Source organism: Salvelinus sp. IW2-2015, linkage group LG15 (assembly GCF_002910315.2).
Source record: "Salvelinus sp. IW2-2015 linkage group LG15, ASM291031v2, whole genome shotgun sequence".
Classification (NCBI taxonomy): domain Eukaryota; kingdom Metazoa; phylum Chordata; class Actinopteri; order Salmoniformes; family Salmonidae; genus Salvelinus; species Salvelinus sp. IW2-2015.
This window is the reverse complement of record NC_036855.1, coordinates 33,426,688-33,451,230: the sequence shown is the minus strand read 5'-3', so window position 1 is coordinate 33,451,230 and position 24,543 is coordinate 33,426,688. Positions and strand designations below refer to the sequence as shown.

General features: G+C 43.0%; 1 protein-coding gene across 1 annotated transcript in view; it reads left to right on the top strand.

Annotated features, from left to right (window-relative positions):
• Window positions 1–16,949, top strand: part of LOC111973654 (NMDA receptor synaptonuclear signaling and neuronal migration factor-like) — a 41,741-nt gene extending 24,792 nt beyond the window's left edge. Inside the window, 11 exon segments of the mRNA XM_070447100.1 lie at window positions 7,050–7,102; window positions 8,172–8,261; window positions 10,385–10,400; window positions 10,402–10,510; window positions 10,803–10,886; window positions 11,125–11,158; window positions 11,297–11,367; window positions 11,527–11,606; window positions 11,728–11,830; window positions 14,357–14,432; window positions 15,001–16,949. Of these exon segments, the coding sequence (XP_070303201.1) occupies window positions 7,050–7,102; window positions 8,172–8,261; window positions 10,385–10,400; window positions 10,402–10,510; window positions 10,803–10,886; window positions 11,125–11,158; window positions 11,297–11,367; window positions 11,527–11,606; window positions 11,728–11,830; window positions 14,357–14,432; window positions 15,001–15,098 (814 nt within the window). The 3' untranslated portion in view covers window positions 15,099–16,949.
• Window positions 16,950–24,543: the final 7,594 nt, after the last annotated feature.

Genomic DNA, 24,543 nt, shown 5'->3' with positions numbered 1-24,543 from the left:
AGACAAGGGAACAAGGGATGAAGTAGGTTGAAGAGACGAGGAGAAGTAGTGAGGGATGAGAGGGAGGGCAGTATTCAACTTCAAATTCAAAGTCTAATTTCAACTTCTAAGTTAGAGGGAAAGAGGAGGTTAAGCACACATAAATTGCACCTTAAGCCATACCAGTGGCGATTTTAGCATGTAAATCTTTGTGGGGCAAAAAATCAAATGTTTTTAGATGCATGCCAGCAAAGCCACTAAACAACACAACACTAAACAATGCATTCATTTTTGAATTTTACTAAACAACACAACACTAAACAATGCATTCATTTTTGAATTTTTTATTTCACCTTTATTTAACCAGGTAGGCTAGTTGAGAACAAGTTCTCATTTACAACTGCGACCTGGCCAAGATAAAGCAAAGCAGTGCGACACAAACAACAACACAGAGTTACACATGGAATAAACAAACATACAGTCAATAATACAATAGAAAAAGTCTATATACAGTGTGTGCAAATGAGGTAGGATAAGGGAGGTAAGGCAATAAACAGGCCATAGAGTGGTGAAATAATTACAATATAGCAATTAAACACTGGAGTGATAGATGTGCAGAAGATGAATGTGCAAGTAGAGATACTGGGGTGCAAAGGAGCAAAATAAATAACATTATGGGGATAAGGTAGTTGGATGGGCTATATTTACAGATGGGCTATGTACAGGTGCAGTGATCTGTGAGCTGCATTGAAAGCTGGTGCTTAAAGTTAGTGAGGGAGATAATGAGTCTCCAGCTGATTTTTTCATTTCGTTCCAGTCATTGGCAGCAGAGAACTGGAAGGAAAGGCGGCCAAAGAAAGAATTGGCTTTGGGGGTGACCAGTAAATTATCCTGCTGGAGCGTGTGCTACGGGTGGGTGCTGCTATGGTGACCAGTGAGCTGAGATAAGGCGGGGCTTTACCTAGCAAAGATTTATAGATGACCTGGAGCCAGTGGGTTTGGCGACRAATATGAARCGAGGGCMAGCCARYGAGAGCATACAGGTCGCAGTGGKGGGTAGTATATGGGGCTTTGGTGACAAAACGGATGGMACTGTGATAGACTGCATCCAATTTGCTGAGTAGAGTKTTGGAGGCTRTTTTRTAAATKACATCRCYGAAGTCAAGGWTCGGTAGGATAGTCAGTTTTACGAGGGTATGTTTGGCAGCATGAGTGAAGGATGCTTTGTTGTGGAATAGGAAACCGATTCTAGATTTCATTTTGGATTGGAGATGCTTAATGTGAGTCTGGAAGGASAGTTTACAGTCTAACCAGACACCTAGGTATTTGTRGTTGTCCACATATTCTAAGTCAGAGCCGTCCAGAGTAGTGATGCTGGACGGGCGGGTGGGCGCAGGCAGCGATCGGTTGAAGAGCATGCATTTAGTTTTACTTGCATTTAAGAGCAGTTGGAGGCCACGGAAGGAGAGTTGTATGGCATTGAAGCTCGTTTGGAGGTTAGTTAACACAATGTCCAAAGAAGGGCCAGAAGTATACAGAATGGTGTCGTCTGCGTAGAGGTGGATCAGAGAATCACCAGCAGAAAGAGCGACATCATTGATGTATACAGAGAAGAGAGTCGGCCAGAGAATTGAACCCTAATTAATTGCACTATAAYGGTGACAAAAGGTGCCTACAAACTGTTAGGGCCTACATAAAGTTGTCCCAACAGCAGAGCTTTCTTTTCAGCACCATGGAGTGAATCCTTACCACCGCTACACCTGGCTATCAGCGGAGCCTTGTCTGGCAGTGAAACAGTTCATTCAGCCTCATTTACTGCCTTTAAAAAAAAAGCTGATATGGCTGACTTGCTTAAACAAATGTAGTTTCTACTGACCATTGAGATGTACAAACTATGGTATAATGGGACGACGAGCAAATARGAGGCAATCCGTAATTTCGATTAAGACATTAATGAGCGAGCTAGGACGGACGTATATATATATAATATATTATATAATATATAAGTATATGTTCAGCACTTTTGAAATGTACAGCGACAGAATTCAGATCATTGGCCGTTCTTACCGTATTCTCCCTGAACACCAAGTCAGAACCGTAGGATAAATAAAGGGGGCATATACGCAGACAATGAAAGCTCTTACAATATTCAATKATGACATTTATGTAAAACAGGCTATAGGCTACATGTGCACCACCAAGTCAGATCAGTAGGCTAAGTTATGAGGGGGAAAGGGACCAAATGATTAAGGTGAGGCACATTGGCTACTAACAGCTTGCTACACAACATACACTTAGTATTACTTTCTTAGCTACAGTATACATATCTACGAGGCATATTCAATAATTTTTGCAGCAGCATACAAGACATTTTTGGATTCACCTTGTTGTGCTGTGCTGTGCTGACTTGAACAGCAAGGTGGCACGGCAGTCCTTCTTGTGGGCAAATTTCGTCATCAAACTTTGTCATCAAAGTCTGGCATTCTCTGTATTGATGGTGCTGTCAAGACAATTGGGAACTCGGAAAAAAACAAGGTTGAATCATGATGTCTGTGATCTTCAGGTCGTAGCTCTAGAAAGTGACCCGAGTTCCCTACTTGGAATTCCGAGTTGGATGACCGTTCAAAACATATCATTTTCCCAGTCGGAGCTTGTTTCTTTCCGACTTCCCAGTTGTCTTGAACTCACTGAAGTCTGAGATTTCCCAGTTCCGAGTTTCCAGTTTTTTTTTACTTGGCAGAAGTCATACTAGATTGACAGCATGGCCAATGTATTCAACCTTTTAGGCTAATAATAGCCAAAACAAACCGTTATAGCACCATTATTAACTTTACATGCTTGCGCCACCATTATCTTAGGCTATATTGTTGAGCGTTTGACACAATATAAAACTCACTACAATGCAAACTTACCTCTTTTACTGAACTAATTTGATCCAAATCAACCCCTGGCACAGTGCTGACCTCCTCAATCCTCCGTTTTGCCCGGTGTTGAAACGGCCAGCTGTCTAATTCCCTGTCCTCGAGCTGACGTAGTAACTGCGGCGCTCATCGGTGGTGCGTCAAGAGTTTCCCCTTTCAAACAGGGAGCCCGTCCACACTAAATTAAAACGGTTTTACGGTACATTAACAAAGATATAAACAACTCATTCACTTGTGCTGTATTCAAACTTTTCTGGCCCATGGTGTTGCTTATGAATGTTTATCCTTTTGAAATGCATATTTAATTGGTCACTGAAAAGGGGGATGTTTGCAAATGTATGGAAGAATGCTAAACTGTGTCCTATTCCGAACAACAGCAAAGAACCCATTACTCCTGCCAATAGTCGACCAATTAGTATACTCCCTTCACTAAGTAAGATATCGGAGGGTATTGTCAGTAGACACATATGGGAGTACATGGAAAATAATGATCTGATTACAGCCAATCAGCATGCTGTTCGCAAAACCATTCCATTACCACTGCATTGGTTGACATGACTGACCAGAGGCTCAATGCTATGGATAATAGCAGGATTGTGGGTGTACTATTTTTAGATTTTAGTGCAGCATTTGATTTAGTGGATCATGAAATAATTTTGACAAAATTGTTGCATTATGGTTTTAAGGAGGTTAGCATTGAATTGGGTACAGTCATATCTAACTGACAGGAAACAGTCCACCTATATCAATGGTTCATTTTCTTCCCCTCATGCTTTAAACTATGGAATACCGCAGGGCAGCTGCCTTGGGCCACTTCTTTACTTAACATATACCAACAACCTTCCTTATGCCTTATCTGAAACTCAAGCTACTATATTTGCAGATTATACTACAATTTATGCAGCAAGACAATCGGTTCAACAGGTACAGCAAGCTCTACAAGTAGAGTTGGAAAATATCAGGAAGTGGGTTTGCCGGAACAAACTTGTTTTAAACACCAAGAAAAACAAATATATGTTGGTCTGTTCCACCAGGAAAAGGCTAACACAGCATGGGATACAATTAAGTATGGGGGGAGTACAAATTGAGGAAGTGGCAGAAACCAAACTACTAGGAGTGCAGCTAGACAACTGCTTATCATGGTCGTCTCAAATAACTAATCTATGTTTAAAAAAAATATTTAAACTGCATGCATGATCAGAAGGATAGCTACATATTTACCGGGAAAGATTCTTAACCCAAGCATTAATTGAGATTCAGGTGAACTACTGTTCTGTGGTCTGGGGAAATGCATCAGCAAGTGAAGTTAGGAGGCTGCAGAATGCACAGAACAAAGCAGCAAGGATTGTTTTAAGGTGGACATATGGGTCTTCTGTTGTAGTCATACGCAATGCTCTTGGTTGGTCATCAATCAACAAGATAATTGAAAAAACATGCTTATTTTATTTCATAATGTACACCATTTAAAACGGCCAAACTCTATTCACAACAGTATTCAATTGGTAAGAGACAGACATTCAGTAAATACTAGGAATAGATTGTCCACCATCTATGTGTTATCCAGACAGAAAAGACTGTTAGAGTATTTATCAGATCAATATGTTAGTGTATTATGTCTGTTTGTAACAGTGTGTTATATGTGAAAATGTGACCGTATTATAAATTGTATTTTAATGTTTAAGGACTCTTTGAAGATTAGTCCAAATGAGGACTAAAAAATATCCTAATAAAATAAAATTGAAATCCTTTTAAGCTTGGAAAAGAGATGCTTAAACGTAGACTTGGACCACACACCCAATCAACTGAATAACAGGCTAATGATTGCTTAGCAACGCTTGCAGATAGCCACTGATTCCTTCCAAACCACTCATTGTTGAATTTGCAATTTCAAATTTGTTGTGTAATGTTTATGTCCAATGGTCGATGAGCATGGATACATTTTCTCTATAATTTCTCTTCATATGACAGATTGAAAAGGATTTGTCAGTAGATTGTTGACTTGATTCATGATAATGACAGCTTGTCTAGTTAGCTAGCTAGGATTTTGAAAGTATGATGTTGACATGATCAGTCCAATCAAAGCTATGGTAGATATAACTTGATTTGACGTCATTTTATCTGTGGCCAATGACCTTGAGCCTTGATGGATGGACACTTCTAATGTAACTCTATGGCAGCACCCAAAGGGCTTGATTTTTCAACTCTCCCCGTAGATTTTGCAGTGACGTAGTGTCCCAGTGAGTGACAGAACACTGAGCCAATCATGGCACAACTAGAGAACATTACCAACCCCTACGCTCGGTATTTTCCGCTGGCTGCCCCACCACCACAGAAAGCACTGAGCTAGGCTGAAACACCTGCATTTTGGAGCTGCCTTACTCAAGAAAGCAAAGATGAGACCATGTTTCTGTATGCGGCTTTATTAACTCAAGGATTTTTTAAAACATTGTTTGCAAACTGATATGTGACACGTATTAATGCCACATTAACATGCAAAACAACACATTTTTTATATTAATAACAAAAAATATATATAAATAAATCAAGTAATACTGTATATATACATACAGTGTCTTTGGAAAAGTATTCAGACCACTTGACTTTTTCCACATTTGTTACGTTACAACCTTATTTCTAAAATCAAAATACAAATCCTCAGCAATCTACTCACAATACCCCTAATGACAAAGCAAAAAAACTTTTTTTCAGAAATGTTGGCAAATTTATAAAAATAAAAAACAAAAAACAAATTTCCGTAAGTATTCAGACGCTTTGCTGTGAGACTCAAAATTGAGCTCAGATGCATCCATTCAATTGACTGGACATGATTTAAGAAAGGCACACACCTGTTTATATAAAGGTCCCACAGTTGACAGTGCATGTTCAGAGCAAAAACCAACCATGAGGTCGAAGAAATCATCCGTAGAGCTCCGTGATAGGATTGTGTCGAGGCACAGATATGGGGAAGGGTACGGAAAAATGTCTGCAGCTTGAAGGTCCCCAAGAACACAGTGGCCTCCATCATTCTTAAATTTAAGAAGTTTGGAACCACCAAGACTCTTCCTAGAGCTGGCCGCGCCGGCCAAAGCTGAGCAATCGGGGGAGAAGGGCCGTCGCTCTGGGAGTGACCCAGAACCCAATGGTCACTCTGACAGAGCTCTAGAGTACTTCTGTGGAGATGGCAGAACTTTCCAGAAGGACAACCATCTCTGCAGCACTCCACCAATCAGGCCTTTATGTTAGAGTGGCCCAGACGGAAGCCACTCCTCAGTAAAAGGCACATGACAGCCCGCTGTTGAAGAATGTTTTTCAGCGGAAGGGAACGAAGGTCTGTATACTTTTGTAAATGTGATATTTCAGGTTTTTATTTGTAATAAATGAGCAAAATGTCTAAAAACCTGTTTTTGCTTTTGTCATTATGGAGGTATTGTGTGTAGATTGCTGAGATTCTTTCAAATCCATTTTAGAATGCACTGTATATATTTCTTGCCAAACAGGTGGGGCCCAAAACAGTTGGGGCTCTGCCCATCTGCTCTGAATGACAGTTCGCAACTGAGCCAAACCATTGCATGTGTTTCCTTAAGAAAGTGTTTTAGTAATTGCCTCTTTCACTCATATGTTTATGAGGATGCTCCAGTAACAAGTTATCTCTACGCATACTGAATCTAGTCAGTATTTACAATCTGTTGTAACAACATCACTGTTTTTTTATTTTTTTGAACGTTGTACAGTCAGGTAGATGACAGCTGAGTCACAGGAACTTGTTTCACAAGCTTGGATTTTTTTTTAAATTCACAGATCCACAATGTTTTAGATCTTTTTTCAGAGGTTTGAATGAGTCAGTCTGACCGAACTTGGAAAAGAGTTCATCTCTTTTGATCCAGTTGAATCATGTTGTGGAGAGAGTTCGAAAGGAATCAGTTTGATCAGACTGAATACTTCAAACAGCAAGCACCCCCCCCCCCACCCACCCCCCCAGTACATGAACAGGCATTGATTGACAAGCTGTTCACATTCTGTCCAGGTAAGTTACTAAAACTGTTACTCTTCTTCTTCCCTCTGCTCTCTCCCTCTTCTTCTCCCTCTGTTCTCCTTCTCTCCCCTCACTCTTTCTTCTCCCTTCTACTGCTCTGTTCTTTTCTGTGACAGGAACTTCCGGAAGCACCTGAGAATGGTGGGCAGCCGCAGAATGAAGGCTCAGAGTGAGTTCCCCAGTGAGTGTGGCCCTGGTGCCTGTGCCGTCGTAGCTTGTTATTATGGGCTCAACTTTCGTCAGTGTGGTTGTGCTAAATGCATTCAGCCTGTACAGTACATGTGTCAGTGTGTGCTGGATAAAATATACTGCATGGTACATTCATGCATTCATAAATAAGTGTGGCATGGCTCAATATCAACTAGTTGAAGCTACAGTAAATGGAACCAAGTGGTCCATTGTGGGAGTGTGGTGAAACTGTAGTAGTATAGTCTCCCAAGCACACCGAATCTCACTTCACCCGCCCCTTTCCACCTGTTCTCCCCTCTGAATTCTGTGTCCCTCTCTTACATTTCAACCTGTCTGAAAAATAGACATCCAACTCCCGGGTGAAAGTGGTCAAAGAGTCAAGATGGTCAATGTTACGGCATGAAAGCTTTCAAGTTGGCGTTTTATAGTAGGATGTCTGGTTAGACGAAGCTGGTAGAGGTGTTGACTTTATTAGCATCTGTTAAGTGACTGGGTGGTTTGGATAYGACAGGCCCACCTGTGAGCTGGAGTACCAGATGCTCACCCACTCAGTATCACTGTTTCGTGATGATGACTCAGTCAGAGCAATACAAGGAACGTGTTTTCACCCAGGCTGTTTTTGAATGAACCGGGATGTGTTGTACATATGGGAAGTGTTTGTGTGTGTTGGCGTCTGTATAGCGGACTAAATCCCACTCCGTGGTGAAAGACGTTTCTGWTGAGTTCCTAGCGTCTGTGTGGAGTGGCTACATCCCAATTATCTCTCCTTTTCTCCCAAAGTGTTCCTTTGTTCACTTCCCTTCACTGATTTGAAAGGAAATTACAGGTATTAAAATACAAGGTGGAAACTCCCTCTAGCCTCCACCAATCCAATGCTTTTAGGTTTGTGGGAAGTAGTGAACAAGTGTACACTTCAGAAGAAAATAGATATTATTGGAACACACCCAGTGTCTTTTGGGCTTGATTAGGGAAAGTGTGTGTGGCACTCTCCCCCCCCGCCCCCGGCCTCCTCCTCATCCTCCACTCATTCTCCTCCACTCCTTCATCAGCATACGCCGACCGCCGAGCTAAGAGTTTCAACCGCTCCTGGAGTGACCCAACCCCTATGAAGCCAGACTCTCTCCATGGCTCCAGAGACAGTGAGTCCAGACACATACTATACACACACACTCGCTCATGCAAGCTGACGTGCCCAGGAGACATACGCAAACACACTTTCTCACTCAAGCATACTCGGGCACAAGCATGTACAGTTAAGAATAACTTTACTGAGGCACAAACAGGCACTATACGTACACTATGGACACGCACACACTCACACAAACACACACACACTCATTTGAAAGAAGCTCCCCTGTACAGACTGTTTGACCCTGATTGTATTTTTCCTCTACCTATTCACGTCTGTCTTTTGGCGGCAGCGGTCTACTGTACCTTGCGTCTGTACGTCTGTCCTTTACGCCTGTACTGTCTCTGCAGTCCTCCATATCTGTCCAGGGTCTGTCCGAGTCTGTGCTTGTATGTTCCGAGCTCTGTCTTTCATCTAAATATTTTGCGTCCGTGTCTCTCTGCAACCTATTGTCTGTGTATCTGATGGCTTTGTGTGCCTGCTTTATGTGCCTATGATTTCTTGTGCTACAGTGCATTCGGAAATTATTCAGACCTCTTGACTTTTCCCACATTTTGTTACGTTACAGCCTTATCCTAAAATGGATGAACAAAAACCAAAATCCTCAATCTACACACAATACCGCATAATGACAAAGCAAAAACAGGTTGTTCGGAATTTTTGCAAATGTATAAAAAATTAAAAACAGAAATACCTTATTTACATAAGTATTCAGACCCTTTGCTATGAGACTCGAAATTGAACTCAGGTGCATCCTGTTTCCATTGATCACTTGAGATGTTTCTTGAGTCCACCTGTGGTAAATTCAATTAATTAGACAGGATTTAGAAAGGCACACACTTGACTATATAAGGTCCCACAGTTGACAGTGCATGTCAGAGCAAAAACCAAGCCATGAGGTCGAAGGAATTGTCCGTAGAGCTCAGAGAAAGGATTGTGTTGAGGCACAGATCTGGTGAAGGGTACGAACACAGTGGCCTCCATCATTCTTAAATGGAAGAAGTTTGGAACCACCAAGATTCTTCCTAGAGCTGGCCTCCCGGCCAAACTGAGGCATGGTGGTGGGAATGTTTTTCAGCGGCAGGGACTGGGAGACTAGTCAGGATCGAGGGAAAGATGAACGGAGCAAAGTACAGAGATCCTTGATAAAAACCTGCTCCAGAGAGCTTAGGACCTCAGACTGGGAGCGAAGGTTCACCTTCCAACAGGACAACGAGGCTAAGCACACACCCAAGACAACGCAGAGACCTGAAACCCAAATGCAGACACAGGAAGCAGATGATTGGAGTTTAAGATGATTAATAAATCCAAAAGGAATAGGCAAAAGAATGGTCGTGGACAGGCAAAAGGTCATAACCAGATCAGAGTCCAGGAGGTACAGAGTGGCAGGCAGGCTCGAGGTCAGGGCAGGCAGAATGGTAAGGCAGGCGGGTACAGAGTCCAGAACAGGCAAGGGTCAAAACCGGGAGGACTAGAAAAAGGAGAAAAGGCAAAGCAGGAAACCGGGGAAAAACGCTGGTCGGCTTGGACATACAAGACGAACTGGCACAGAGAGACAGGAAACACAGGGATAAATACTCTGGGAAAACAAGCGACACCTGGAGGGGGTGGAGACAATAACGAGGACAAGTGAAACAGATCAGGGTGTGACAAAAATAGCTGTGCCTCGATGCTCCCCATCCAACCTGACAGACCTTGCGAGGATCTGCAGAGAAGAATGTGAGAAACTCCCCAAATACAGGTGTGCCAAGCTTGTAGCGTCATACCCAAGAAGAGTCGATGCTGTAATCGCTGCCAAAGGTGCTTCAACAAATGACTGAGTATAGGGTCTGAATACTTATGTAAATGTGATATTTCCTCGGTGTGTGTCTCTCTATGATTCCTGTCTTCTTCTCTCTGCAAACAGCCAGCAGCCAGGTGTGCTGCATTGGTTGTATACTCTCCTGTAATCAGCTCTGTTTGTCATCCTTTCATCTCTCAACAAGGGACTGTGTGTGTGGTGTGTTGTGTGTGTGTGTGTGTGTGTGTGGTGGTGTGTGTGTGTGTGTGTGTGTGTGTGGTGTGTGTTGTGTGTGGTGTGTGTGTGTGGTGTGTGTGTGTGTGTGTGTGTGTGTGTGTGTGTGTGTGTGTCAGATGGGGACCTGCAGTCCTGCAGGGGCTCTAGATGAAGGGTCACAGGAGGATGCAGACTGGGAGGAGGAGAGAGAGCTGGAGAGAGCAGCCTGCGAGGGAGAGGACTTCATCCCACCCAAAATCATAGTGAGATTCTCAGCTCACCTACGAGACCAGTTAGCCATCTCATAGCAGTGCAAAGTGAATAGGGTACATTGTGTTGTTAATAGCTAAGTGTCAACTGTAGTAGAATATCTCTGTAGCTCTGTTCTAGATGACCTTAAACAGATATCATACTACTAAGTAGGGTTGTTTCTGACAAATGTATTTATCTGTTTCCATTCTTATTATGATGTTACTTACAGTATATAATGTACCCATTGTGGACAGTTTTTCGTAGATTTTTGTATAGATGTTGAGACTGTCCGTCTTCTTCCAGCTGATATCCTCTAAAGTCCCGAAGGCTGAATATGTCCCTAACATCATCCGTCGGGACGACCCCTCGGTCATCCCCATCCTTTATGTGAGTCCCTCTCATCCACTGGTCCTGTTATGATAATTCCTGGATATTCTGATGACTGTCATATCGATTTACAAGAGCCTCTTCTACACTTCCTAATTATTACAGTTTATATGGAAAAGATCAACTTTTTAAATGCTACGCCATAACGGGCATACCATAAACCACCCCGTTCACACAGTAGTCGGAATTGTCTTACCGTCTCATCTTATTGTGTCCTATTTTTCATTTTTTTCTGTAGGATCATGAACATGCCACATTCGATGACATCATTGGTGAGTAGATTGATGTGTTTGTTTTTCAGTCATGGTATGCCCTGAATAATGATCATAGTACAGTATGTGGCCTCTCTCCCCAGCCTGCAGAAAAGTAACATTTTTACTTTCCCTTCTCATCTTTCCCTCCAATCACAGAGGAGATAGAGAAGAAGCTGACGGCCTACAGGAAAGGCTGTAAGATCTGGACCATGCTCATCTTCTGTCAGGTGAGAGAGAGGAAGGGGAGATGGTTTAGACAATATTGTGTGTTTGCGTGTGTGAGCTGGAGAATGGGTCCTTGTTGTCTCAAACTCAGCGTTTAAGTCAGCTTATTGCTGCTGCGGTTATTGTTGCACGCACATAACTGGAATTAACCTGTTCTCCAGGGAGGTCCGGGGCATCTGTACCTGCTCAAGAACAAAGTGGCCACGTTTGCCAAGGTGGAGAAGGAGGAGGACATGATCCAGTAAGTTCACTCACTTCTGACAACAATATCACCATGACAACTGTCACTGGATTGCAGGAACATAGACTACCATATTAATGCAGATTAATTTAATCTCTTCCACTTTTATTTGTATGGGCAGGTTTTGGAAGAAGTTGAGTCGGTTTATGAGCAAACTAAACCCTGAGGCCAACCTCATTCACATAATGGGCTGCTATGTTCTGGGGAGCGCCAATGGAGAAAAAGTATGGATTTAAAGTTTCCTATTGTAGTTGCAAAATTCTAGTAATTTTCCCAAATATACCAGGTTTTCTAGAAATCCCAGTTGGAGGATTCCTGGATTTCCTGCGTTCTCCCCTCCTGATTCCAGGAATTTCTGCCAAAACCTTTGGGATTTTGTGAAAGTTACTGAAATTTTGGCACCATAGTCTGGGTAGCAGTCTGTTTAGCTGTCATTCCACTCCTTGACAATCCTCGTCATGCTAATCTTTGTCATATGACAGCTGAACAGACTGGTACCCAGGCTAACCCTACCCAGTACTATATTAACTTATGTAAAGAGTTGTTTCCTATTCTGTCACTGTCAACATTTATTACCACAACCGTACTGCTTCATTATAGATTAATGCACAGTATATAGGCCTATCCCTCTTTTTTTATTCATGTAGCCAGTATAGAGCCTCACACACACACACATCCCCCTGCCCTGGCCCTCCTCACCCACAGAGCCTAAGCCGTACTGGCAGACACTGCAGGGAACAAGCAGCTATGCACACAAACAGTTTCACGGACACACACAGACACACACGCACGCACTCAGGCACGCACACACAAACACACACACACAGGCACTTAGTTCAGATGGTCTTGAAAATGCATGCACTCTCACACAGAAACTCTGTACACATGCTACAGCATTTGTGTTTACTCATTTAAATAATTGAACATACCGTTTTCACAGGCTGTATTAGGCAGTCCAATATACAGCAACACATGCATGCATTTTGTACATTAGCATGACTGTACAGTCTGTCTACACTCTGACACAGACATCAGTGTTGTTCAGTCTATCTGACATTTTCTCCACGTTGTTCCTTCTCATGGGGTGGTGTGTGTGTGTGTGTGGTGTGGTGTGTGTGTGTTGTGTGTGTGTGTGTGTGTGTGTGTGTGTGTGTGTGTGTGTGTGTGTGTGTGTGTGTGTGTGTGTGTGTGCGTGCGTGCGTGCGTGCGTGGTCGTGCGGTGCGTGCGTGGTCGTGCGTGCGTGCGTGCGTGCGTGCGTGCGTGCGTGCGTGCGTGCGTGCGTGCGTGCGTGCGTGCGTGCGTGGCGTGCGTGCGTGCGTGCGTGCGTGCCGTGCGTGTGTGGCAGTCTGGAGGCTGTACAAGTCGCAGAAATGAAACAGGGAAGCATTTTTCAGTGCATTTTTCAGTGTTCTCTTCTGCTATCTGTAATCCCCTGCTACCTCAGTTGGAATGCAGATAGAAAGCTTTAGTCATCCGTCTAATAATAGTCTGCTAGTTTCAGAGACCTACGTACCGGTACACACCCAGCCTACCTGTATCTGCAATTCAACTCTAACATCTCCTTGATTGATTTTGGGTGTCTCCCAAATGGCAACCTTTTCCATATACTGTATAGTGCACTACTTTGACCAGGGCCTATAGGGAATGGGGTGCCATTTGGGATGCAAACCTTAACTTTGTTATACAGCTCGTTTCCACTCCTTTAGTTGTATTCACTCCCTGTACAGTCTTCTTCTGGGGAGCAGTCACCTCTAGCCTACAAAGGGCAAGACAAAAACATCATTAGTTCCTCCTCTGAATTCTGTTCATCCGTGAGTCTGCTGATTTCTGCCGATAGAATCTACCACCGAAATCCTTCTGTTGCACAGTATTCCCCTCTTTTAAAACAGTGACCCGGCTTTAAGGGTTCAAACTATTGTTGTTCATCTCTGTCGACACGGTCAGGGGAGATGAGGTTAAGCACTGTAACACTGGAGCACGTTATATTAGCAGAGTCCCGCTAGGGGCCGCGAACCCTGACCTCTCCCACACACACACACACACACACACACACACACAAACTCCCCAGAGGTTCCGTGCATTGATTTAGATCCTGAGCATGCTGCTACTTCTTCTGCTCTGTGAATGGCGTCAGCAGAGAGGAAACGGGCTTCTGGAAAAACATTGTTAATTGGTTGCGAGGCTCCATGGGGCAGTGGCACTGGCTGGTCCAGACTGCAGGGAGTGGAGTAGGAGAGCAGGAGCGGAGAAGAGAAGAGGTGCAGGGAAAGGGGAGGTGCAGAGAGAGGGAGAGGAGCGGGGAGAGGGGAGGTGTAGGGAGTGAGCGGCGAAGTGGGCAGGAGGAGGGTTATGTAAGGTACAGTAATGTGCTCTGACAGGCTCTCTCCAGCAATGAGCACTCTCCTCGTACACAACAGCCACTCAACAACAGATATACTCAGGGAGACAAACACAGGTTAACACTTCAGTGTCACTTCCCATTCTGCTGTATACACAAGACACACTCTGCCCCTGTCGTTCCCACTATGAAGGGCTCTTTTCAGTTGATGTTATGACATTTAACTTTGGAGTTAGTTGTATTGCTTTTGGAGGTACAACTGAGCGTTAGTTTCCTTTGGAAAAAGAAYGAGTGACAATATGTCTGCAATTGTTTTTGCTGTGAACAGAAGACTATTTTCTCTCCTCTCAAGAGGTTTGTCTGTKTTGCCAGATGGATGTTTTTGAAAATGTAAAATGTTCTGCTTCACAGCTAATCCAGAATCTGAAGCAGCTAATGAGACCTCATGCCATCGAATTCAAGTCCCCACTAGAGCTGTCTGCGCAGGGTGAGTGTAGTATGCATGACCCCACAAACGCAATTTCACATATGTACATGATCGATTTTCCAATATCTGCTACATGCGCCGCTGTGCACGTTCCCATGAATGTAAACATTAATCAAACCCAGCAAGGCAAACCAAGTTAATCAGGACATTAGGGAACACGCCGGCAGACATGTCTGAAGTTCCTGAGCCCATCAATCATTTCCCCCTGACACTTATTGATGTCATGCTAATTATTTCTCAATTAATTTCTCATGATCTCCACTGAGTGTTTCCCTCTCCTCTATTGACCCACAAGACCCCTCTATTTCTCCACCTCTCTCTCTCTCTTTTATCTTGTCTCCTCCATTTCCACCAGTTTATAGCTTGATCAAGCTTTACAGTACATGAACACTTCAATCAACTGTATATTTCAATCAACCTTCGAGAGTAGTTGTTGGGAAGGGGGGGGAGTTAATTATTTTCCTTTCTGAGAACAGATTAGCTAGCGGAGGGGTGAAGAGAAATCAACTGTACTTAACCGGTGCCCCTCGACCCCACCCACTCTCTCTCTATTTCTCTCTCTCTCTAGGCAAGGAGATGATCGAGATGTACTTTGACTTCCGTCTCTTCCGCCTGTGGAAAACCCGCCAGCACTCCAAGCTGCTTGACTATGACAACCTTTTGTGACATTGCTCACCTTTCACCTTTGTCAGCCTACTGGCTGTGTATCTCATCACCGATAGCCTATAGTGACGGCTTTCCTTGAGAGGTCCTGGACGGGAGCGCTCTGTAGAAGAGGTGCAACAGGAAGACGGGGTTCAGGTGGTTTTACTCACTGAGGAGGCTTCAATCCTCAGCTCTCAGATGAATTGAAGGCACTAAGTGAAATCCAGTAGCAGCTACTGTCAAGAGGTGAACTGTAAATTTCCCCCCATCCATTTTCACTGTCTCAACTAATGCCTCTACTGGAGAGAACCAGAGAGAGAAGGTAAAAGAGAGGAGTGGATAGATCATCCTTTAGTCTCAAGAGACACATAGAGTTAGATTTTAAGCTCAGGAGCCCAGAAAGTCTTCTTTTAGAGAGAGAGAGAGCGAGAGAGAGCGAGAGAGAGCGAGCGAGAGAGCGAGAGAGAGAGAGAGCGAGAGAGAGAGAGAGAGAGAGAGAGAGAGAGATGCAGCACCTGCAGGGAAAATAAAAACTCTTTGAGAAAGGGGAGAAGAGATGGCGACATATTTCCTCCTTTGTCTACCTGTCAGCTGTGTGAAATCAGATTAAAGCTCATTTTTTTTCAGGAAGTACGTAGATCTCCCTAAGGAGCTAAATGTATTTATAAAGTGTTTTGGTGGTTTTCGGAGCTTTAGAGAATAGATTTCCGTTATCTATACATGTACCACAAATAGAAAAGATAGTACTAAATTAGTCTTACCAATAATTCAAAGTATCTATATATCGTATAAAACAGCTTTTATTTTAACTTATTGTATTAGTATTTCTTATGGACTGTTTGACTTGAATATCTCAGGGTTACTGCTATCCCTCGTATGATAATTGCCGTCACCTCATGTACCGTCATAACGTAACGGAATAGGATCGGAGATGTCTTTCGACTAGTTCCGATCCTCTCCGCTCAGTGGTTGTCAGGGAAACCATTTCTGTGTCTCTGAGCACCTGTGCGTGTTTGTGTGTGAACGAGGCAGGTGTTTGTATTTTTAGATTCTTCATACACTAGGTCAATTGTAGCTTATTGCTCATTACACATGCAACAGTGACACCGTACCAGAGCCCTTCCACGTTGATGTTTTACCCTGCTGAACTATGGACACRGACGTTTCTTTCTTGTCGTGTTCAGTTCACTCCCAGGGAATGATACCCTTATGCTGTGAGCGCTCTGTCTTACTGTGTGTGTCTGCATTGCATTGCTAACTGTGCATCATTTAATACTGCCATGAGGTTTATAGAAAGTGGACTAGGCCTAGCCTAGATGACTTGTGTCACACTGCTTATGGTAATCTCCCTCTCTTTATATCTACAGTATATTTACTTGTGTTGAACTAGTATTGCTGCTAGTTACTCTAGTTCTCTCTGCACTGCCTGTGTTTTTCTTCATTCTTGTATGAACCAAAATCTCAGTATTCTTGTCATGTCATTCTTATGGCATTTACTTTCTKTGTATTGTGCTATTGACTTTTAACAAATGGGCTCTCTGTCTTGCCTATGTGATATTGTGCAACACTCAGTAGTGGTTTACAGTACATCTCAAACACGCGGAGCAGTTCTGTGAAGGAGTGTGTAATGATATTGAGATTRGTTTCAAACTTTTGCTTGTGCTCAAAAGTGGCAAAATAACATCGTTTAAGGATGCTTTTCTCATTTCCTCCTTAAACTGTTCCACCAGAGCTAATAACTGAATGTGTGTGTAGCTCCCTGGTGTGTGTGTGGGTGGTTTGTGTGTTTCTCAGAATCCTTGCCTGATGGGGCACTGCAGGGGTACTGAACTGTGAGGAGTCTTCATTATCAGTGTTTTCTCTTAGCTGGGGAGGGGGGGAGGGGCAGAGAGTGGGATGATAATACACATCTTTATGCATCCATGTGGACATACTCAGTACAGAGAGACAAAAGAGAGGGGGGATTTTCTTTATATTCTGTAAGATTTGCTAATATTCAGCAATGTTGGTACAGAGGGTACACGTCTAACAATTCTTTGTTGACCTTCCTAGAATGAGGCAGGCACTCCGTGTATTTTACTCACTTGTAGTTGTTCWACATTTAACTCTTTCTCACTAACATACGAGTATTACTGTACATGCGTTATATTGATGTGCAATCAACATTCAGTTTGTGCCACATGGGTACTGTATCTCTCCCCACTCCTCTGTTTAATGTGTACCTTTACAAAACTGTTAACCAAGGATACAAACCCTCTATCCTGTAGCAATAGACTTCGTAACATTTCCTACACTGTTATTAGAAAATATGCGTTTTGCCTTGTTTTGGTCCCAACTGGCCCCAATGCACAGCAATCTCCAACATTACTGACATTGATATGGGAAGTAGAGACAGAGGGAGAGCGCACGAGAGAAAAGAGAGAGAGTGAGAGAGAAAGAGCACGACTGTACACTTTGATATGTGAGGCTCAGTGTTTCTAGCAGACGAGGATGTGTGTGTATCTTGCTACTCAGAAAGTAGCCCACTGTATGTGTGGTCTTGGACATCCCACAGTTACTGGCCTTCCACTTCCTCTGCTCAGAGCCTCACTGCTGCCTGTCTCAAAAGCTAACCCCAGGAGGGATTAGGGCCTAGATTTAATGCGGAAGATCTGCGCAATAGCAGAATTGAAATTTAAAAGACAATGTTCCTGTGTTCGCCGAGACTACATTCACGGTACACACTGCATATGTCGGCTCTATCGGGAAATGGCCTAACACGGCTCTTCCACGATGTGGATTGAATCTAGCCCAAGGTGTTAGAGCACCAGGACATTAATTGTTACCGTATTAAAGTACATCAAATTGGCCATATCTATCTGTCTTGGTCTGTTTTAATGCAAGTTAGCTCGAAAAACGGAAATGGAAAAACTGTGAATTAAGTGAAGTGAATTACTTGAGCACAGTGAATWAAAAAATGTTGTATGAATCATTGATGTATGGTTCTGCTTTAAAAATATGTTTATGACCCAGGAGATAGGCCAGTGGACAGAGAACCATCCTTTAAATACCATGGATATAGGAATATTTATTATCTGGTATTTGAGGATGATTTCAAACCATTGTGCCAGCAGAGCCGRAAGTGGCGGAGCAAAAGTAGTGCACTATATAGGGAATAGGATGAAATTTGGGATGCATATGTAAGAAGAGGAGTGTACGAGGGCTATGGCAATATTTCTTGGATAGTTGACAAGCATGGATAGACATGGATAGACATTAAAACTTTGAGATTGCAAAAGAGAGACGTGTAAATGAGAAGTTGGTCTGGCCCATATTTAGATGAGAGCTAGGGGCTTTGTCCCAAATAGCTCCCTATTTCCTATTTAGTGCCCTACTTTTGACCAGGACTCTGCTCAAAAGTAGTGTACTTTCTATAGTGAATGCAGTCACTGTAATGTATTATACTGGAGCCAGAATCAGCGGAGCGAGCGCTGGCTGCTCATCGTGGTTTGACTTATCATCCTGGCCAACGAAGCAGCCATTTCCATTTCTGTGAGGAGAAATATAATCACACAAACCAAGACATCCATCTCACACGCTCTATTAATTCAAAATGTAACCTTCTGTCATCACCAATGAGTAAATAAGACATTGCCATGAACTTTCATCCCATTTTTAATGTTTGAGTTTCTCCCCCGTTGACTGCGTCCACTTTTTATCAAGATATATTGTATGCCTCCCAAATGACACCATGTTCCCTGTATAGTGCACTACTTTTGAACAGATGGGGAAAGGGTGGAATTTGGGACTCAGCCATTGCCTAGTTCTCTGCTCTGTATGCTCTGCTCTGTGTTGGGGATGCTGATTGAGTTATGATGATTGATTGATGCTGCTCTAATTGCTCTGACGCCTCATGTTGGGAAGTGATTGTATTTTGGGACGAGGGGGAGCGCACAAAGATCTCATATTGTGTAACCTCGGTCTTAACTTTTCACAAAGTCTGGACCAGGGCATTGCATTTTCAGTAGATTTCTTTCGGTAGATTTACATAGCATACTAGAATAGAAAGGGAGACTTTAGAAGTGATAACTATCACTAATGTAATTCTTTAGTCAGGTTGAATATCCAAATGTCTTGATAAAAGTATTGTTTAAAATGCTAATTATGATAATGATAAGGATTGATTATCTGTGGTGATTTTAATTCGAGGAGATACTAAAAAAAATAGACTGGGGAAGTGTACCTTTACTTAGAATAGCCATATATCTTGAGAATTGACATTTAATTGACATTTTAAACTTGCTGTAACTGAACTAATATCACGAGCAGTACAGTATGTTTCGCACTGTACAATATTGGTACTAGCCAGTGGCAAATGTTTTTAAAGTGTTATTTTTCTTTTCAGTAAAAAAATGTATCCAGTTCTAATCAATTTGTGTCTTCGTTGTTTCTTTGTTGGCTGACTCACCTGAATCTGTAAATAACTTTCTCTATTTTACAATGAACTGTTGGGAAATAAGCAGCACAATGATAGATAGGTGATTTATCCATCCAGTCCAGCATCTCAATTTATCCTCAATCATCTCTTGCCTCTGCCTATAATACACAATGGTTGATAAACTATTTGTCTCTGACACACCAACAGCCACACACACACCACACACACACACACACCACACACACACACACACACACACACACACAACAACACACACACACACACACACACACACACACACACACACACACACACACCACACACCCACACACATAACACACAAACACACACTTTACACAGTCTCTGGCTGGTCATCAGCTGGTGCTTAAAAGGTTGTCAGCTCATAGGAGATGTACTTAAGTGTGACTATTCACAGAGCAATGCTTGTAAACAGCAGGCAGAGAATAACTGAAGGGCAGTGGTGGAAAAAGTACTCAATTGTCCTACTTGAGTAAAAGTAAAGATACCTTAATAAAAAATGAATTAAAATATAAGTCACCCAGTAAAATACTACTTAAGTAAAGGTATCTGGTTTTAAATGTACTGAAGTACAGGGGTGGAAAGTACAAAAAATGGTCAAGTAAACTAAATGCCCTACATCAAATTCCTTATATTAAGCAAACCAGAGAGCTCAGTTTTCTTTTTTCCACAGGCAGAATGGGTGGGGCACACCAACACCCTGACATCATTTACAAATGCAGTATTGGTGTTTTGTGAGTCCGCCAGATCAGAGGCAGTAGGGATGACAACACGTTATATTGATAGGTGTGTGAATTGGACCATAACATCTTCCTGCCTCAGCCTTCAAAATTTAACAAGTCATTTTTTGTGTCAGGTAAAATGTATGGGAGTAAAACACACCTTATTTTCTTTAGGAATGTAGTGGATAAAAGTAAAAGATGTCAAAAATATAAAGAGTAAGTACAGATACTCCAAAACGACTTAAGTAGTACTTTAAAGTATTTTTTACTTTACTACTTTAAACAACTGTTAAAGGGAGATGGAGGATGGAGCTGCTGAGACCAACACTGAAAAACAAGAACAAAGTGATGGTGAGCACTCATGGGATTGGCTGGTTGGAGCCTTTCATTAGCAGGTAGAGAGAAAAGGAGAAAAAGAGGGAGGGAGGGAGGGAGGGAGGGAGGGAGAAACAAGCCATTACACGTGATGTAGTCTGAATCTGGGCCACTCTACTCCCTCTGTCTTAAGCCCCAAAGTTAACATTCCTCTAAGGGCACACGATTGGATTACGTGACATTCTCAGGGTGTTGGTGTTTAATTGGTGTTGTGGCTTTTGGCAACACATTTGAAAAAGGTCCCCAGGGATATTAATAATTCAAAATAATGAGTCAGGGTTTTCCATTAGCTCAGAGTGTTTTCTGTGCCTCATCAAAGACGTTCAACCACACACAGTCGAGAGTGATTTCCTATGGATAACTGTACAGTATCTGTACACAAACACATCTCTTTACCTGCACACAGACACGTGGAGCTCTTTGTTTGTGTGTGCATGTGCACTTCCATTTGTGTTCTTATATGTGTGAATGTCTGCATGTGTGCGTGTGTGTGTGTGTGTGTGTACGTGCCTGTGTGCATGCATGCATGGCTCAGATTGGAGTGAAGAATGGCATTTATAAGCACTTTTATAGCAGGTATGTCTCCTAGGTTGTAGGTTTCACCAGGCATTTACAGCCTGTATGAATCAGGGCCAGTAAGATGGGTGATCGTATGACAGGCTGACACGCTTGGATGAGACAGACTGCTTCAACCTTTCTGCTGTCTTCACTGATGAAGGGTGCTATATTCCACACTACACTACCTCCTGCCTCTCCCCCCGAGCCCCAGTCCTACCAAGGGCAATGCTTCATTGCACTTTCCTCATAGAATGTGGGCCCAAATGACACCCTATTCCCTATATAGTACACTACTTTTGACCAGAGCCCTATTGACTCTGGTCAAAAGTAGTGCACTAYAAAGGGTAAAGGGTGACATTTTGGACAAAATACTGGGGTCCTGACCCTCCTGGTCCACTTCACTACATTTCACACCTCACATCTGAGGAATGGAGGCCATAGAGGAGGCTTTATAGTCCTGTAAGACCCTTAAATCTGAACCCTTTATACTCAAGGGAAATGGCCTATATGGATAGGGCTAAATTGAAATGTTTCTTATAGAAGAAATATRSAGAACTATGGTAGCAATTGAAAAGGAACAGTTTGGAGATKATGTAAAAATTATTAGACCAAAGGTGATGAGAACAGTTCACAAGACTGAACCCGAACATTACACTGCTGATTTTATGTGCGTTTTACATTTACTATACTTTTCGCTGCATTTGTTGATAACGAAATCTATAAGTAATCTGTATACATTCAGTAACATGATAAGAATATTCCTGGAAAATGTGGGGTAGGTGCAACATAAGACAAAAAATTACAAGGGTTTAARTGAGAGGACTAACTTGTGACTCCAAATGGCCACATCTCTCCAAAGTGTGCCCAGTTCCAAAGCAATTTCAATGCACCGTTTTAACTCAAAAAAGAGTCTTCAACTATAAGATGCTTTTTTAAGCTCTCCTAGCTGTGCCGTTGAGGAACTAGAGCAAGCACACTTGTAGTTGTTTTGTTTGGAACACAGCCCTGCATCCCCGCCTTTACACGATTACTGTTGTTCATTGCGCAATCCAAAAACAGTCGATTATAAATCGCAATCTGGTTCAGGTGGGTATCATTTGAAAGCCAGTTCTATTTCCAACATGTCTAGCTAAATTATAAAATATAATATTACAATGTTAGGCTTTCACAATGTAATTCAGGAAAAATATTGTAATTTTAGTGGACATAGAAAAGAGTCATGAGTGCATTCAGGTACGTGTGCTGCGTGAATTTTCTTCTCAATAGACAAACAGACTCATTGGGGCGGTTTCGCGGATACAGATTAAGCCTAATCCTAGACTCAATTGCACTTTTAAACTGGACTAACTGAAATGGCATTTCTCAGGTTTAAAAAAGTCTCAGACTTGCCATAGTAGATTTAAAAAGTTTGATTTCCAGAAGGACGATTAGAGTTAATCTAGATCTAAATGAAGCCTTAAATTAAACCTGTCCAGAGGCAGGTTAAACTTCAGATTAATGGATGTTGGCCCCCAGGTGATTTACAATTATTATTTTCTTAACTTTTACCCCTTTTTCTCCCCAATTTCGTGGTATCCAATTGGTAGTTACAGTCTTGTCTCAATGCAACTCCCGTACGGAGACGGGAGATGCGAAGGTCGAGAGCCATACGTCCTCCAAAACACGACCCAACTGCTTTGTGACTCAATGCCCACTTAAACCAGAAGTCAGCCAGACCAATGTGTCAGGTGGAAACACCGTACACCTGGCGACCGTGTCATTGTGCATTGCACCCGGCCCACCACGGGAGTCGCTAGAGCACGATGGGACAAGGACAACCCTGCCCGGCCAAACCCTCCCCTAACCCGGACGACGCTGGGACAATTGTGCGCTGCCGGTTGCAGCCGGCTGCAACAAAGCCTGGACTCGAACCAGGATCTCTAGTGGCACAACTAGCAACTGCGATGCAGTGCCTTAGACCACTGCGCCACTCGAGAGGCCACCCCCAGGTGTACCTTGGCAATGGAGGAAAATGGATGACCTGGACTTCTTCAGTGATGATCAAAGAGCACCACCAAGGCCAGACAGAAGGGTGGTTATAGACAGGAGGTTATAGAATGATTTTGATGAAATCGGTTTCTGTAACGTTTCCGTACAAAAGAAAATGCAGCTGACGTTTGTTTGCTTGAGTCAAGGACTTCGTCTGACTCTCTTAGGGGAATGCCCATCCCTCCTTCCCTACAAGTACTGTATATGTTATATGTGAACTGAAAGACACTTACAGTACATCAAKATCCCTAATGCTGCCTCCCACAAAGTATAGTTAATTGAATATGGGAACTTCCCTGGAGTCGTTGGCTGTATAGATGGATGTCATATTCAAGTGTCCCTCTAGGAGTTGAAAAGAGGAGTACAGGATTAGTAAATACTGGTTCTCAATCGATGTACAAAGTGTGTGCACTCCCAATTAGCAGTTCTCCAACGTTGTTGCACATTGAAAGGTGCAACTCATGCACTCAAGGATTTTCCAAAACTCCTCTTTTCATGCTCAGCTTGGAGGACAACATAGTGGAATCACAGACCAACTTCTTGTTCACCTCCTTTCTTCATGGAATATGACCTGAGCAACAACAGTACAACCAAGCACATATACGCACCAGAGGTGTAGTGGAGTGCATGTTTGGTGTATGGTGTCTCAGAAACACATTGCGCTTCCAACCAAGACGATTCTGCATTGTCATAATTACAAATGTTAAATGAATGTGTCCTACCAAATGAGGAGAGGAACGATCCCCCATCTAAACTGTCCAAATGGTCATCATCGGGGATGCCTCACAGGGGTTGCTGGCTATCAGTGATCCCGGTCAACAAGTCCCCCAGCTCATATGTCTCCGTGTTTCCACTGCTCCAGAGTCCAATGGCGGCGAGCTTTACACCACTCCAGCCGGTGGTGATCTTAGGCTTGTGTGGCTGCTCAGCCATGGAAACCCATTTCATGAAGCTCCCGACAAACAGCTCTTGCGCTGCTGTTGCTGCCAGAGGCAGTTTGGAACTCRGTAGTGAGTGTCGCAATTGAGGACACACAATTTTTACGCGCTACGTGCTTCAACACTCGGCGGTCCCATTCTGTGAGTTTGTGTGGCTTACCACTTCGCGGCTGAGCCGTTGTTGCTCCTAGATGTTTCCACGGGTTTGGCTGAATTAGCTAAATCCACTAATTTGAAGGGGTGTCCACATACTTTTTTATGTATAGCGTACAGTGAATGTACAAAACATTAGGAACACCTTCCTAATATTGAGTTGCACCCCCTTTTGCCCTCAGAAGAGTCTCAATTTGTCGGGGATGGACTCTACAAGGTAGAGCGTGGAAAACCCA